Source organism: Trypanosoma grayi (assembly GCF_000691245.1).
Source record: "Trypanosoma grayi strain ANR4 Tgr_336_V1, whole genome shotgun sequence".
NCBI lineage: Eukaryota > Euglenozoa > Kinetoplastea > Trypanosomatida > Trypanosomatidae > Trypanosoma > Trypanosoma grayi.
Genome location: NW_008825955.1, coordinates 1,253 through 17,351, shown reverse-complemented (window position 1 = coordinate 17,351; position 16,099 = coordinate 1,253). Strand labels below are relative to the sequence as shown.

The following is a 16,099-nucleotide window of genomic DNA, read 5'->3' as shown; positions in this document are numbered from 1 at the left end:
CATCGACACACACAGCGTACACGCCAGCTTCTGCAGACAGCACACGGAGGTCGGACAGGTACACCCGCGACGAGACGGAGGTGTTAACACACACATCAAGGCGCACCACCTCATCCCCACTGCCAGTAGTCACACGGGGGCAGTTGTTGCCAGGGCACCGCACCAGGAACACACGCCCCGGCACATTTACCACAGATTCTGCATTCCGCAGCACGACATTTCTGTCTTTACCAGCTGTCAAGTACAGCGGCGTGGCCATCAGCACTTTCACCACAAGAGATTTCACACCCCACGGAAGGTATTGGTCATTCCAGTCATTTGACGTGACACAGAGCCAGTATTCACCTGGAGGGGGAAGATGTGTGGGTGGCAGCATTCTGTAGCACCCAACAGTGTCAGTGCAGGTTGTAGTGGTGTACTGGCAGTCAATGAAAGAGCGGACCAGCATGTAGTTGGAAACCGTGGTACCGCTCGGGAGATTGGGTGCCAACGATACACCCATACCGTAATACGGATAGAGTGTAGCAAAATCCACACGGGTCTCTCCAATCATCATGAAGTTCATGCTCTTATTGGTCGTCAGAGGAAAATATAATTGTTCTGCGTCAGAAAACCATGTGAAGGCCAATTCCCAACGTCCTGAAGCCCCCCCCATAATAGGCACGAATGTAATGGTATTGGCTTCCATATCAAGAGTTGCCGGCCCGAAGGAACTGAGACCTGCTGGGTTGTAGTACGAGGCGGAGAGCTTCGATTCATTCACTGTTGGGGTATTGCTAAGTTCGCAGGTGTATGGGATGGCTGAAGGATTGAGTATTACGCTGGGAAAGCAGCTCGTGAGTGTCACCAAGGGATCGTCATCGGCTGCAGGCGTGGCCGTTCTCGTTCGGGGGACCACGCCACCAACCGCAGCAGCACAGCGAAGAAACGGTTCAATCACAACCATCAGTACCAGAAACAACACCTGGATGTCTCTCAGCTGTAGTCCCATAGATGTCTGTAGTCTCGCCTTCCTTCTGCCTCGGCACAGGATTGAAACAGGTTCACAGAGGCCCATATCGCCGACACCGCAACTGTCAATGCTCCTTGTTATCTTGCAACACCGTAGATGTGACAATTGCGATTTCCCTTCCATGTGCCTCATGTTGATTGATTGCTTGGAGGGATAATAGTTCTACCAGGAGCCGCTTGTCTTGGTTCAGCAAAAAAAGAATCAAAGTGCAGCGAGTAGTATGCAGAGCATAGGCAATCAGAAACAGAAGAACTTCTACAGTGGACATATCACCATGCTTCTTTACTTGGGGTTTCTACTCGCATCCCAGTAAAGAAACATCACTTGTGCTTCTCCAATAAGATAACTGTGTTTTATCAGTAATTTTTCGGCACACACTTCTTTGGGGTTTCTCTCTCCCCCCTGCACCTCAGCACAGCCACTACACAGCTGCTTCCATACACTTCGCACCAGCAATCCCCTCAATGTCTATTACACCACTCCAAGAGACACATCAGGTGGCCAGCATGCCCTGAACGCGTGTCAGCGTCGCTTGCGTCACTCGTCAGAAGCACATGCTGAGGCACTAAGTCTGGAGACCACGCCACCACACTGTCGCCTGCAGGGTGATTCGTATCGTTATTGTGTTGCTTGGGAAGAAGCCAATCCCTCAACAAGGAATACACACACACACCTCCTTCCTCACTCCCTTTCAAACCACACCCAATTATTGTTATCGTCACTCACCACAAAAGACCCACAAACACGAGAGGAAATCCCACCTTCACCCTGCTCCTTGAACACATGGTGAGCACCACAAGTATATACAGGAACAACCCACGTCACTCTTTTGATAAATGACATTTAATATTCGTGCAGTCGGCACACGCGCGGGAAAAAAAGTGTGCGTCACACCATTCTGCAGTGCGGCAAAGGTCACATGTTCAAATAGCTTGCCGCGCCGTCAGGAGTGAACAAAAAAAATGCATGAAACAGCATGTTGTGTTAGCCCCAGTTGCGTCTTGTGTGGCATAAAGATCAAACCGGTGTCGTTTCGCTCTTTTAACTGGCGTTGACACGAAAAGTGTATCTTACTTTTTTTGTGACTGTCAAGTATCCTACAAGGACAGAGTCCAAAGAAAACGGCTGGTCAGCGCCGGGTTACACACGCCCGTGCCAACGTAAGAAAACCAATAATGACGCATACGTTTCAATGACGAGAAATCGCAAGCACCACATCACCAGAGACAAGTGTCGTTTACAGTTAGTATGGTCTCTGCATCTCGCTGCCCCACTCTTCTAAACAAATTGTTTGGAGTTTCAGCACACGTCGTCTCCGGTTCAAATTGCATGATATATATATATATATATATATATATGTATTTGGTGGGGAAACGGGTTCCTGTGGCCCAATTTGCTTGGTAGCGGTATAGTTTTGTTCTTTTCCCTTCACATTAACAGCGCCGACACAGTCAATTGCCTTATGTGGGCAACAGACAAAACAACAAAAAACAATGCACTAACATTCTCTGTGTAGCGTCATCCTCTCCCTCGCAATTGGTGGCGTATCAGTATTTATTCACGGGATACTATTCGACTTACTTCTGCAAAACCAATTATGCATAGGCAGGAAGCAAGCGCGAAGAACAATATTCGAAGCAAGTGTCTCACTTCTGTAGGAGACAAGGGATTGACCCGTTTTGCATATAGTGACTAGTCTCGTCCAAACTCCGTGAAGTGTAAGATATACAAGCACCAAAACAACACAAATATCACGTTCAATGTGACTACCAGGCATGCGTTATCATGGCGATCAAGATGAGTTTTTTTCGTTACAGAGCGGAGGGGCTAGGCTCCACCAATAGGTTGTGATACCAGAAGGTCAGAAGAAAATAAGTGCAGAACCTCAACACCTTTAGATGATCTTGGCAAATGCAAAAACACCGGGGAGGGGAAAGAGCATTCCCCATAGTCCCATTGCATTTAAATACGAATGATAAAGGAAACTGCAGGCACGAAATAGCAAATTTCCAGTTATTCGTCAAAATGCACCTGCCTTGTGCGATTCTCAGCCGCACTCTGTTCTTTAAAAAAAAAACCACAATCTTATTCAGGGTGCTACTTCCTGGGTAGAGTGCCGGTCGCGAGACGTCTGGCAACCGGATCCTGGAGCACACTTCGCGGCACCGTTGTGGTAGGGAGACCGGGTAATGTAGGAGGTGCAAGACTATCTCCGTCACGAACCGGCCGAGGCATGGGGGTTTCGGGGCCTACATGAAGACCCTTTTTTAGCTTGGGTTTCCTTCTGTAATGGTCATAAAATGTACTGTGCTTTCCACTCCGAATATCCACACAAGCCTGAGTTTCGCTGTCGTACTCAGCCTCGTTAATTGGCTGAGTAAGGTAATCGCTATCCAGAGAAGAGCAGAGAAAATTATATCCGTGAAAATTTTCTGGAGTATCTGGTGGCTCGATCGTAATCTTTATCACAGGTTGTTTGGAACCGTCACTATTCATTTGATGGCTTTGGCTATAGAGTTGAGTGCCAAATACAAAAAAGCCCAGAGAGAAAAGGAGAGGAAAAAAATATTTACGCAAGCCAAATGAGAAAACACAACAATAATAGTGCCACTCAGTAACCAGGTCATCTCTCTCCAAACCGGTTCTTCCACACCGAACTCTACTGTCCCTCTCTCCATACGCTCTTCACTCTGCAGACGGTAGAAGCTTCTGGAAATTCTCATGTGTGGTTGCAAGTATCCTTGAGAATCGAAACAGCGCACGGGAGCCTGGACGCTCAGGGGAATAAAAAAACGTCCAACTAACATATTCTTTTTTGAGCAATGCAGCTGTCGTGACGAGAGGTGTAAATCATGTCTTTTCGTTAAACCGGTTCATGATCGTTGCACACACTCCGCCGAGTCCCTGCGGAGGAATATAATCGCAGCAACTCCAGTGCAACAGTGCACCAATGAATCTGCACTCATATGGACTCAGACTCTCATGATTTCTTCTTCTTGGCAATAACACCGCTTTTTTAGTCTCAACTGATCCACCACTCCTTGCCGTCCATCCAGAACGATCGGATATGAGTATGTTCGTGCAACAATAACAATAACAACAACCAATTAGCACAGCAGAGGCCTCTTCCTTGACACGAAGGGCGAAACGGACACATGGCGCCTCAAGTGGCGGAGCGATTCGCGCACTCAATGAGAACAACGCGAACCTCGTCTGAAAAATGGACCTTTTTTGTCCTTTGTCGTCGAAGAACCGGTTTACTTACTCTTGGTGTAATTTTAGGATTTTGACAAAACCAAAACTTTGCCGTACGGGTGTCTACTGCAGTCGCACATGAAAAAATAGACCTCGAGAGACGCCTACTCTTCACCCTTTTTGAACGACACTTCGCGCTTTCAGCGGGTCCCACCCCCTGAAGAAGGGATCCCCAGAATAGGGAAACCGCACCCGTACTATTCGTCATATTTGTTCCCTCTCCCCAAACAGTACGAAGCAAAAAAAAAAGGGGGGGGGGGGGAAAGCTACACTGAAAGTGGGAAAGAAGAAATGAAGGAAAGAAAAGGTTGGCGAATAGTTTCACATGGAGAGACTTCTGTCCATCCTCAGGAGGAAACAATACTGTCATTACTACAAAAACAAAGGGAAACACACTTCTACGGGCAGAAGTGAAATCGGGAGGCCCAAAACAAGGGATCACTGTTAAAAGTGTCGTGTGAATCAACATAACGATAGTGCAGCTCTTCATTCTCGGCAATGTCTCTTTCAGCCCTCGCAACAACGTAAAAGGGACAACGGCTCCCATCCATATGCTCCCAAAACTCCAACGGGAATTTTCTCGACTGCCGCACGGCGACTCCAACTGACTGAGGGGTATCAACATATACGACCATGTTCGGCTCGTCATCCGCGTGATTGATAAGGTCAACAAATGGTACTAAAGCTGGGCCACCAAAAACTGCATTAGACCGGGGCACATCAACACAACGGCTACTACACAGTTCATGGGCTCGCTCCATTACCGCGAGAGGTATTTGCCACCCACCTTTTGCAGTATCCTCACTCAAAGCGAGAATGATAGATTTATTCAGCTTTTCAACTGTTTGAAGTCTCGCATACGCAGCTTCTCCCAATTTACGCCTTATGTCAGTATCGCTCTCATGTTCAACGTTAATCCACTGCAGATAGCTGCACAAAGGTCCAACTCCGGAATGCATTATGAGTGCGCAAAACACGGTTGTAACCGCACTTTCTTTGGAGTACTCCACTTGAACACCTTCACCCGTTACGCTGTAGTACGAAAGCACATCCATCAGTCTTGCGCCCCACGGTGAGGCAGCCGCAATGTTCGCTGCAACGCTGCAGACAAAAGGAGCGAGGCAAATCACTTCGCCCGCGTCGAGTCCACCGCCACTCGAACCACAAAACACCCCGTGAATCTGTTTATTAGGAACCAATTGTCGTCGCAGCCCAGGGTGTACAGCGATATTCAGTCGTCCTAGAAGATGGCGCCACATCCGAGAAACAACCTCTCGGAATGCGTGAAGGAGGAAACAAAAAAAAAAAAAANAAAAAAAAAAAAAACGCAACAAAAAAAGTACTTTGGTGATTCCATACGGATTGCTGAAGCCAGACATCTGCGGATGTGGGCTGAGCAAAGGGGAGGGGGGTGGAAACGAGCATCCGAAATATGGCCCTTGGTATTCTGTATGCCTTCACAGCCTTCCAACATCGGAAGGAGGGGAATCACCTGCTGGAAGAGATTGGAGTGCAGCTCGTGCTTTTTCTGCCCTTTCCCGTTGGCGCGCCTCGATCGCGTCAAACCTTGACAGTAGCGCTGCCTCTGTTTGAATAGAAACACCACGAAGAGCGACCTCTCCTTTGTGATCGTCAACCTCGTATCCAGCAATGCGGTATCGTTGTGCCATTTCACGCTCCTTATCACGATGCATTCGTTCTAGTTCTCTCTCGTTGTTAAGATGTAGGTGTGATATTTCTTGGATCTGCGCTCTAAAGGAACTGGTCAACTTGTCGCGCTCCTTGTCGAAGTCATTGCGCATATCCTCGGTTATCTTTTGATAGTACGACTTTAGTTCCGCCTCTTTGGCCATTAATGCCACCTTCGCATCTTGCTCCTCTTGTGATCTTTGCACACGCATCCTCTGCTCTCGCTCACCAAGTTCTCTTTCTCTCCGTGCAATGTCGTTAAGCACATGCAATTCCCGCTCTTTATGTCGTTCTTCAAGAAGTGTCATCTCATTTCGATATTGGTCATACCATCGTTCCTTATCTTGTTCCATACGGATGAGTTTGGCCTGGTAGTCCTTCTCTTCCTTATCCCTCAGCAATATCATTTCTCTCATGGCATCATCGTGCTGTTGCTGATGAGTGTGCATCATTTCTCGCCAGCATTTCGATAAATACTCCTCTCGTTCATTCACAGCTTTAGTCATAATACATTGAAGCTCCTTCACTGTTTCATTAAACTCCTGCACCACTTTCTTCTCACGCTCATTGTAAAAGTCGATAACATCCCTTCGATTCTTCTCATACATTTCATACTGTTCCTGCAGGGCGCACTCCTTGTTCCGAGTGAACTCACTCATGTGATCGCGTAAAGCCTTCACCAAATCCGTTGTGTGTTCCAGAGACATTTCCAGCTCCCTCTGGCGTATCTCAGCCATCTTACGGCCAAGTTCGGCAAGTGTCGCACGGTCCTCGAGGTGCGCGCGTTTCTGCTCTGATTCCTTGAGGCGTATATTCAAGTCATAAGTATTCTTTTCGTATTCCATGATTTGCTGGGTCTTTTTCGTCAAAATAGCTTGCAAGCTTTCATTATTCGATACGGATATTGTGTAATCTGAGGAAAGAGTATCTATTGTTTTTCGCTGTTCGCTAATAGTGCTCTCAGCGACCTCCCGGTAGGCTGCCGCTTCGTGTTCATGCGTTAGTTGAAGCTTGGCCACTTGCTCATAAAAAGATGTCATGCGTGAGACTGACCCCTCAGTTTTTCTCTTAAGATCCAAGAAAGCTTCCCAAACGGCCGCATCCTCAGCAGGACTTGGTGATGTTGTTGCGTTCTCAAACTTGGGTCGTGGAATGATCTTCACATCCGGTATGTTGCCCTTAATGAGAAGTTCTTGCTGGGGCGGGGGTGGGATCGCCGGGAGAGCGAGTGTGGGCATCGTATAGGGCTGGGGCTGAGACGGCCGCAGTCCACTACATTGATGCTGGTTTTGGTGTTGCTGATGTTGTGGTAGATACGGGTGCGGAGCCCCAGTGTATTCATTGGCTACTGTTTCCTGTGAAGAAGGGGGTTTATTTGTTGAGGAAGACAATTGTGGTTTGCCAGGCACTTTATCTATTATGTGCACTTCCTGTTGAGGGACAGACGTGTCACTATCTATTCCAAAACATCTCTTGTCTTCAGTCACCGTGCCCGTGGTAATTGAAGGAGGAGCAGCTTCGATCCAGGGACTCGTAGGTGGCCGCCAACCTCCTCCTCCTCCTCCACCCAGCACTCCTACTCCCTGTCCCTCAAGTGCAAGTTTCGCAGAGGCCGAACACTGCGCTTCTTCTTCATCATTATCAAACAGGGGATTCATTGTCACCCCCTCTTCAGAAAGAAATGAGAGGAAATGGGAAGAGCACGATGACCCAAAGCAGAAAAAAAAAACATGGCAGTGTGTAGGGAGTACCAAACAAGAAATTCCAGGTTAGACCAGGGTACTCGCAGAGTAACTTGTTTTCCGTGGCCTTTTTTTTTCCGTGTCGTTGTCACCTTATCTTATTTTGTTCTTGCCTCTCTCATTTTGGATTATTCCTCCTGCACCAAACCGAGTTTGCCCAAGAGGAGGAGCCTAGAACCTTTTTCTCTTTTAAAGGTTGCTCTTCAGTCATGCGTGGGATGAAGAACTGAAATGGAGGTCCAGTGCTGCGAAGGTGTCGGTACGCGTGCTGCTGCTTAGTCTGATGGGTAAAAAAAACCTTCAGTCGCTTCGTACCATCCGACAGCATCTCCTCTGCATCACATACAAAATCGCCAATGAATTCCTCCAAGACACGAGACACCGAAACAGTATTCACATTCTCACCCTTCATGACGATCACACGACTATAAAACAGCTCGTTATTTCCGCAAATTTCCTTTACGAAGTTCGACGGATTATGCTTCTCATCTTCAGCAACTGCCTCACTAAGCAACGGAACTGGGATGCGAATTTTTGGCGTCCTTGTGAGAAGGCATGATCGATTCGGTTCGGGGTCAACGGATTCCGAGTGTATATAGTAGTACTGACAGAGTGAGTGCACAAACGCACGCTTTTCTGCACGCATTGGTTTCAAACACTTGAAAGGTGCACCACTCGACACAAAACTACCGAGTTCTTCTTCAAATACTCGAACCCACTCCGGATTTTTTACCGCTAATGACCATAGAAATAGGGAGTATTTAACCGCAGATGGCACTGCTATCTTTACTCGACTGGATAGTATTTGAAGTCGCTGTTCAAAGAGGCAATCAGCATTACAGTTTAAAGAAAACTTCTTCTCTGGGTGTTCATCTAGATAGCGGAGGAACTTTTTACAGGAAACACGTTGAATCTGACGTCCACATGCACAACAACATTCTACAGTTTCTGCACATTGTGGACAACCTTTGGAAGAGTGGCATTTAGCCTTACAGGAATGCCCACACTCCTCATGAACTTTCCCGCACGGCCGAAGGCAGGGATGACTCTCATCAATGCATGGCCCAGTATGACACGAACGCTGGCACTCATGACCACAAGACAACAATTTGCCGCATTTTCCATTACAAGACGCATAAGCAGCACTACAAAGAACGTTCCTCACTAGGGTATGCCCCCCCGCACATAGCCTCTCTACAGGAAACGTGCATGGAGGACAATCGCCGTAATGGCAAGAGTGTCGCGCTGACGGGTGGTTGCAAGGAGGTGTGATGGTGCACGGCCGACTGCATTTTGGCGGTAGAGTTCCGCATGGCTGCGGTGGCATTAGAGATTCTGCCCCACACCTACAAAAAAGTCGCTCAGACACCACATGTGCACAGGGAGGACACAAACCACGGTGGCACGGTTCTAGGCATTCGTGATCACAAGGAAGCTTCTTATTGCATACTCGCATACACTGATGCACAGAATCATTTGTCTTTTTGCGAGCAGAGCAGCAAATGAGGCGGCATTCATGCTTTCCACACGTCAACCTTGTTTTGCATGCCTTGTTGCAACGAAACTCAGCTTGATCTTTGCAGGGAACAGACTCTTGTGTTGCCCCACAAACACATCGAGTAAGTAAGCGTTCTTTACAAGGCTTGCATGCCCCATCGTGACAGTTTTCCTGGCATGTATGACGTCCACAATCCAATACACGGCCACAGGCGTTTGCACACGCTGGAATTGGGTCACTACAGTGTGTTCGTACAATTGTGAGCGGAACCACACCGCAAGGACATGTTGAAATAACTGATGGGTCCCTATTGCACGGTGGACACGACCCCGTATGGCACACTAAATCACATGCATGAATTCCACATCTCAATTTCTTACCACACACCTTTCCACATGAAAACATAGAGGACCCACAGGGCATCTCTCTTGTCTCCAAACGACAATAGCACGTCACCTTTACTGTTTCAGGGCATAAATCGCAGTCATCCCAATGACATGTGCGAGTGCAGTTGTGTATACCACAGTTCAGTAATTTCGAGCACGTATTACTGCAAGTTTTCTGCGGATCTTGTTGACCACACCGCCATGTGTAAGTCGTCGCCCCACAGCTGCACGCACGAGGGCCGGCAGTAGCGGTACAGCTGGGACATGGTCCAGGGTGGCACTGCACTGGACATGGGTGCTGACAGAAGGGTCGTGATTTACCGCACGACTGTCCACAGCTATGGGGAGTGATGTGAGGATCATACGGTGGGTCTCGAGCCTTACCGCAGAAGCAAAAATATTTTGGTATCGACGGATGTGTCGCCTGACAATGTGGGCATCGGAAAGACAAGCCTGACCCGCTTTCGTCCTGCTTGGCCCACTTCTTTATGCAGTAGAGATGAAATATGCAGAAGCATTCATTGCATGACCAAACCGCCACGTCGCAGCGTATATTGTTCAGGCAACTGGCGCATTCGTAGCGCAATGAAACCAACTGTTCAATAATATCTTTGGTTCTTTCTGGAAAACCACCAACGCCTTCGTTTTCAGTGAAGTCCCCCTTCTCGAACTTCATTACAACACAACTGAAGAAGCAGACACGTAGATTTTGCTTTCCCTACAGTGTGTGTGTGTGTGTGTGTGTGTGTGTAAGTATTGCCGATGCGGCAGTCTCCAAGCACTAATGTTTTCTTTCAGTGTGTTCTCTGGCCTACCAAGCCCAGCCAAGTCAGAATGAAATACAATACGAGCAAGGGGAACTTACAGATTTAGAGGAGATCTCCGACACACCCACTCATACATACATTCAAGCATTTTATCTGACACTGTTTTCAACTATTGAACGTTTCATTCAATTCACGATCTCTTAGTTCGTGCAACGCATGAAGCATCTTCTCTCGCGCTGGTATTCTGTGCGATTCACCTTCATCGGTGTTGGTACGATGAAGTTCATCATAATCTGCCAACACATCGGAAACCATTTGACGTGAAGTCTGAAAACACGCATGGAATACAGTGCATAGCCTACCAGCTTTCTTTGGTCCAAAGCCTGGAAGATTCGAAAACTCTTCAGGGGCGGCAGTAAGCAACTTGGCCACTGAACCAAAGCGATGAGCAGCACGAACAACATCGTTACGTGTCATCAACTGAGGCGTTTGGGTAAAGGCTTCAACAAGCACAGGCACCGGTGCACTCTCCTTTTTGCCGGCAACACGGTATTCAACAGAGGCCACGCCACTGCCTGCCAGCCCCTCCAAGTAGCTAGCACACTCTTCTTCCGTCCAACAGAGCATAACACCACAATGCAACTCCACACTGCAATGAAGATTGAGCCACACCATTACATCTGGGCGAGGCTCCAGAGACCCAATAAGAAGAAGAACAACACTGCGCCCAGACGAACCTATTTGAGCCTTGACGGAGGAGATCCGCTTTGACACGACCCCTCTGTATGTAGTCTCACAAAGCCGGTTCATATCATCAATATACAACACAAGCGCTCCTCCGCAAAGGAAGTCGCACACGTCATTGTCCATCCACTCCACCGTGCATCGGTGCCGCTGAAGAAGACGGATAATACTTTTACCCTTGTGCCTCTCAGACACCAACACCACACCGCGCAGCGGCAGAGGCATCCCACGCCTACAACGATGTCACTTGATTCCAAACATACACGCACCCGGAGCAAACAAAAGATCGAGGGAAAGAGACAGAGATGGAAGGAAAAAAAGAATGAATCACAAACTGAGTATAACAAAATGCAGAAAATAGAAACGGTGCCTTCGTCTAGAGAAGTTTCCCTCAATGAAGTGTTAACCAAATAGAAATTTAGCACCTAGTGTATATATATATATATATATATAATGGAAAACCTTACTGAGCAGCGCAACCGACACTCGGGCCTTCCTTTTCTTCGGGTGCGTCTCCCTCCAACTCTCTACGGAGATGGCCGAGTTCCTCTCTTACCACGTGACACTCTTGCGCGTCTTCGCAGGTCTCTGGCTCCACACTCTTCGGAGGGGGTAGGGCGCGCTGGAGGAGATCTATTTGGAACTGCTCTACTCGTGGTGGGAATTCAACATTGAACTTTATTATCAGGTCACCAAATTGTCCAGGACGCTTATACAGCGGCATGCCCTTCCCCACCACCACCTTCGTCTCGCCTGGCTTGGTGATATCACCCCGCTCACGTCGCACTATTAGATCCTTACCATCTAAATGCTCAAAAACAAACTGAAATCCGCATAGGGATTCCGCCAGAGTGATGTTCTTGGTAATGTAAAGGTCGTCGCCGTCACGCACGAATAGATCATCGTTCGTCTCCTCCAAAAGGACATATATATCGCCACACGCGTGTGTATCCAGATCAAAATCTCCTTCTCCGCGCAGCACAATTTCCTCGCGATGACCCATGCCAGGCTCCACTCGCACTGTCAGCGATGATTTAATCTCCTTCGTTCTTTTCCCACGGCACACGGGACATGCATCTACAGCACGAATAAGACGACCTGAACCGCCACACACATCGCACGTCATTGTCACTTGCTGCATCATCATGCCCATTTGATGCATCATCATACGAGTACCGCTGCCTCGGCACGCTGGACATGCACTTGAACTTTTATTCTTCATTCCGTATCCTTCACAGGAGACGCATGCGATGGTGTGTTTACGTGGAACCTTGATCACCTTGCCGTTGTACAAGTCCCTGAGAGTGACAGGTAACGTGCAAGTCTCCTCCTTGGGTTTACGCAGGCGACCCTCACGGCGAAACCCGCCAGCGCCTCCAGTTAAGAAGTCGTTGAACACCTCGTTCATGTCGTCGGAAAAGCTGAACATTGCGTCCACTTGCTTCACTTGTGCAACTAGAGAGATTATAAAGAACGGAAGCAAACCACACATGCACCACGAACCAGATGAAAACGGTGTACATTCCTTCAGCACACAACCAGAATATATATATATATATATATATATATATTAGCTAGATCTAAAAACAAAGGCATTTGACACAACCAAAGCGTGACGTAGTAAGAGACGTATTTGTTTTAATTTAATTCCTTACAAAGAAGAATGTTCGAAACAACGCCGCCGCCTCCATCTCCTCGGACGACAGCCGTAGTAATACGTGGCCATCCAAGTCTCGCTTACCACTTCCCCCAATAGTGTCACGCAGCTCCTGACCAAGTGTGGAGTTGTAGTGCACACCAGAGTACTCGACAAACCCAAAAGTCTCTACCAGCTGAAGGCCAAACGTCATACAGAGTGCGACAAATCTCTCCCATGGTACTATGTACTCGGGAAGCTCACTCACGCTGCTCTCAACAGATATGGAGTACTCAACACCGAAGGAATCGTCAAGATTGGCATCTGATGGGAACACAACTTTATAGACACCATTTCCAAAGGTACTTCCATGCTCACGTGCCCGGCGAAGCAGTTCCATATCATTCACCGTAGTACCAATAAATACACCTCCCGGTCGCAATGCAGTGGACACAGCACGGAGAAACCCACGCATTCTCTCTTCACTGCTGCAGCCGTAGTGAATAGAGAATTGACAAGATATCATGTCCAATCGTCTGTCATGCAAATGTTTCTTAAAAAACTCATCAAACTTCACAGTTAATGCCTCTCCTGTTTCGTCAAAGGCATCACACACGCAAAAATACGCGGGAAAACCAGGATGGTTCTTTTCATTGGGAACCACCTTAACACTCAAGCCCTTAGAAACACAGTAACGACCTGCAGCTTCGGCAATGGCTTCCAAGCAGGAATCCGCCATGAACAACGCCTGAGGCTTGTGTGCCCTCCATTTGAAAAGATCGCCACCACGTCCAGCGCATAAGTCAGCGACAGCAAGGCGATCACGCAAAACCTCATTATTACAGTGAAGCTGGACGTAAGATACTGCGGTGGAAATAAGAACGCTTTTCACCCAATTGTTAAACTGCCGCAGCACGCTCCGGTCCTTTCCACTGGAAAGCTCCTTTGTTTTGCAGGCATAGTGAGCATTTATTTGCTGCACCAATGCATTGGTTTGTGTTTCTGTTTCGACGCATGACACCTCTTCCGTCGTGGATTCAGCAACAAGGCGTGTCTTCTCCCGTCCACAAACTAGGAGGTACTGCAGGTGTTGGATAACGCTCACACCTGTTGATTTTCGGTTTTCACCATTTGGCTGAACAGCAACAATTTTCCATCGACCTGCCTCACCGTCAAAAACAACGTCGACTGTAAAGTCAGACCATGCATAGCTACCCCCAGCGTTTGCCAATGCAATGTACAAGCATTCTGTTAGCTTTGATGTGGGATCTTCTGCAGGGCACCTGAATCCCAACCCCATACATTCGCTAAGTTTGCAGTGGACACAAGGTATGTGCTGTTTTTCCGAGTGAAGTCGCACTGACCAGTAAAGGTGAATCTCATGTTCGCCTTGTGTTTGCAATTGAGTAGCACGAAGTGTAAGTTGGCACGTTTTTTTCTCATACGGTGGTTCTGAAATGCATTCGATGGTTCCTTCCTTCTTTTCAGAGATATCCTTCTCCAATGACTGCACGCACTCCGTGGGGAGTGTGCCATTTACACCAATGATATCCAAAAGCACACGAAGAGTGATGTCTTCCACAAGGCTCTCGAGCACTGAGATGACAGTGACAACCGAGTTTGGCTCAGATTTATCGCTGCGAAGCCGCTCGATCAGCCAGCACTTGTGTTGATGGTCAAACACACACTCCGCAACAATCGAGCTTGTCGTTGGAACGACTAGAGAGTGGGGATTCAGAAGACGCATAGCGGAAGAAAGACGTACTCGACCAACACTGTCAGGACGGTGCCCAAAACGCTTCTTGCGGAAGAACAAATCCACCATATAATCATTCTTCCGGCCTTCAACAGCAGTAAGACTCCAGTCCACTGAAAGCATAGAAGGCCACTTCCACTTCAGTTGCTCCTTGCTTGCGCCCTGAACAAGATCAAACTTTTCCGGGGTGAATATAAAACCATCACTCTTAGTTAACCCATAAGGCCCATCATAGTAGTACACCACTCCGCATGTGTTATCATCAACTTCGTGTCGTTGCAAACGAGAGAGACACTCGCTAAACTTTTCAAGTGGCAGCATCTCCTTCGCAAAGATTTGCAGCGACGGCTCCACTGCAGCTGATGCCAATGAGGCATGTATAGGATTGATGATAATTTCCTTCAACGCTGCGTAACGCTTTGACATGGACCAACGTGCCAGACACATATCATGCTCAACTGCATCCTCCTGTTGCGCGTAGCGGAAGACATCAAAACAGCCAAAGAGTAAACGCGCTTCTTTCTTCACCGTAACCATTAGTTCACCATCAATGGCAAAGGAAATTAATGAGGGAGCCCCATACTCATCAAGGAGGAGATAGGCGCGCTCCATCGAACGGTCAAAGCAGTACGCCATATGTCGCGGGCCCAAACGCCGTTCTACTGATACAGAGCTCAGGCCTGAGACAACTTCACTCGAAGCATCCGTGCAACGATTCAAAACAAACACCTCACCATCACTATTAAGTGCTTTCTCATTATGAGCTTCTACTCTGTAGAGGCCGAGCGAGAGCTGCAGCTGCATACCGTCACCGACAGGAGCGTTTGAGCCGCTGAACTCGAGACGCATCCTTTCCAATGTCATCGCGTCGTCGAGTCGTAAAGAGCGTGGGGGGCCACCGTCCATCTCACGAAAATACCAGCGCGGAAACATGGGAGCAAGCAAAGACACCAACACAACACGCGTGCCATCACTTTTTTCAGTAACCAAGTACTGACTCTTCTGCAACATCGCGGCGTGTGATTTTCGCATGGGAGAGCATAGTGGGCCCATAAATTCGTTTGCGCGGCTAGAAATAACAGCATCAGCAGCGTACGAGAAAACAGCTTTTGGAACGCCTGGAGGAGGCCCAGTGTTGCCCTTTCGGGTGCGTGCCAATAGCTGCTCGTAGGCGGCGTGCACGGAACCACCATCATTACAATGAGCCCCAGGTGGCGAGCAGTGCACAGTCTGCACAAACTCCTCATCAACTGGAAGCAGCAAAGATTTCCCAACAAGCCGTTGGGCGGAGCTGTGCAATTGCGATAGAGAGCTCACCGACGCCATTCTTCCCTTTCCTTTCCTTTCCTTTTATTTTTTTTTTGGAACCACGCAGTCACAGAAACAACAAGAGGAAAATGCCCTGGGCCCCATGAAAGCAGCAATGGAGCAACTACAAAACGTGTGCAAATCGTAAGATTGTTGCTCCGAGTAGGACGGGCAGTAGGCACCATCCGTTTCGCTTGGATTTATTGCTCGTTGTGTCGGTGTCTCCTATTTCTTCTTCCTCCAACCGTTCGCACAGCAGCCCCCCCACACGAGAAGCAAACAGAAAAAAAACAAAAACGTAAACGA

At 48.1% G+C, this 16,099-nt stretch overlaps 9 protein-coding genes across 9 annotated transcripts; all 9 read right to left on the bottom strand.

The window, feature by feature from the left end:
* On the bottom strand, nt 1–1,135 carry DQ04_03361080 (hypothetical protein; the record flags this gene model as incomplete). Its single annotated transcript, XM_009312766.1, has 1 exon — nt 1–1,135. A coding segment is annotated over one exon (1,135 nt), but the record flags the coding sequence as incomplete, so codon positions are not given.
* Nucleotides 1,136–3,109: 1,974 nt separating this feature from the next.
* Nucleotides 3,110–3,508, bottom strand: DQ04_03361070 (hypothetical protein; the record flags this gene model as incomplete). The annotated part of the gene is made up of 1 exon (XM_009312765.1): nt 3,110–3,508. The coding sequence occupies one exon, from the start codon at nt 3,506–3,508 to the stop codon at nt 3,110–3,112; it is 399 nt and encodes a 132-aa protein (XP_009311040.1).
* A 667-nt stretch (nt 3,509–4,175) lies between these two features.
* Nucleotides 4,176–4,475, bottom strand: DQ04_03361060 (hypothetical protein; the record flags this gene model as incomplete). Its single annotated transcript, XM_009312764.1, has 1 exon — nt 4,176–4,475. One exon carries the CDS (start codon nt 4,473–4,475, stop codon nt 4,176–4,178), a length of 300 nt encoding a protein of 99 aa, XP_009311039.1.
* Nucleotides 4,476–4,665: 190 nt separating this feature from the next.
* Nucleotides 4,666–5,526, bottom strand: DQ04_03361050 (hypothetical protein; the record flags this gene model as incomplete). Its single annotated transcript, XM_009312763.1, has 1 exon — nt 4,666–5,526. The coding sequence occupies one exon, from the start codon at nt 5,524–5,526 to the stop codon at nt 4,666–4,668; it is 861 nt and encodes a 286-aa protein (XP_009311038.1).
* Nucleotides 5,527–5,724: 198 nt separating this feature from the next.
* On the bottom strand, nt 5,725–7,194 carry DQ04_03361040 (hypothetical protein; the record flags this gene model as incomplete). The annotated part of the gene is made up of 1 exon (XM_009312762.1): nt 5,725–7,194. The coding sequence occupies one exon, from the start codon at nt 7,192–7,194 to the stop codon at nt 5,725–5,727; it is 1,470 nt and encodes a 489-aa protein (XP_009311037.1).
* A 622-nt stretch (nt 7,195–7,816) lies between these two features.
* Nucleotides 7,817–8,344, bottom strand: DQ04_03361030 (putative transcription factor-like protein; the record flags this gene model as incomplete). The annotated part of the gene is made up of 1 exon (XM_009312761.1): nt 7,817–8,344. One exon carries the CDS (start codon nt 8,342–8,344, stop codon nt 7,817–7,819), a length of 528 nt encoding a protein of 175 aa, XP_009311036.1.
* Nucleotides 8,345–10,514: 2,170 nt separating this feature from the next.
* DQ04_03361020 (DNA repair protein) lies at nt 10,515–11,318 on the bottom strand (the record flags this gene model as incomplete). The annotated part of the gene is made up of 1 exon (XM_009312760.1): nt 10,515–11,318. One exon carries the CDS (start codon nt 11,316–11,318, stop codon nt 10,515–10,517), a length of 804 nt encoding a protein of 267 aa, XP_009311035.1.
* Nucleotides 11,319–11,556: 238 nt separating this feature from the next.
* DQ04_03361010 (heat shock protein DnaJ) lies at nt 11,557–12,522 on the bottom strand (the record flags this gene model as incomplete). The annotated part of the gene is made up of 1 exon (XM_009312759.1): nt 11,557–12,522. The coding sequence occupies one exon, from the start codon at nt 12,520–12,522 to the stop codon at nt 11,557–11,559; it is 966 nt and encodes a 321-aa protein (XP_009311034.1).
* A 214-nt stretch (nt 12,523–12,736) lies between these two features.
* On the bottom strand, nt 12,737–15,811 carry DQ04_03361000 (methyltransferase; the record flags this gene model as incomplete). Its single annotated transcript, XM_009312758.1, has 1 exon — nt 12,737–15,811. The coding sequence occupies one exon, from the start codon at nt 15,809–15,811 to the stop codon at nt 12,737–12,739; it is 3,075 nt and encodes a 1,024-aa protein (XP_009311033.1).
* Nucleotides 15,812–16,099: the final 288 nt, after the last annotated feature.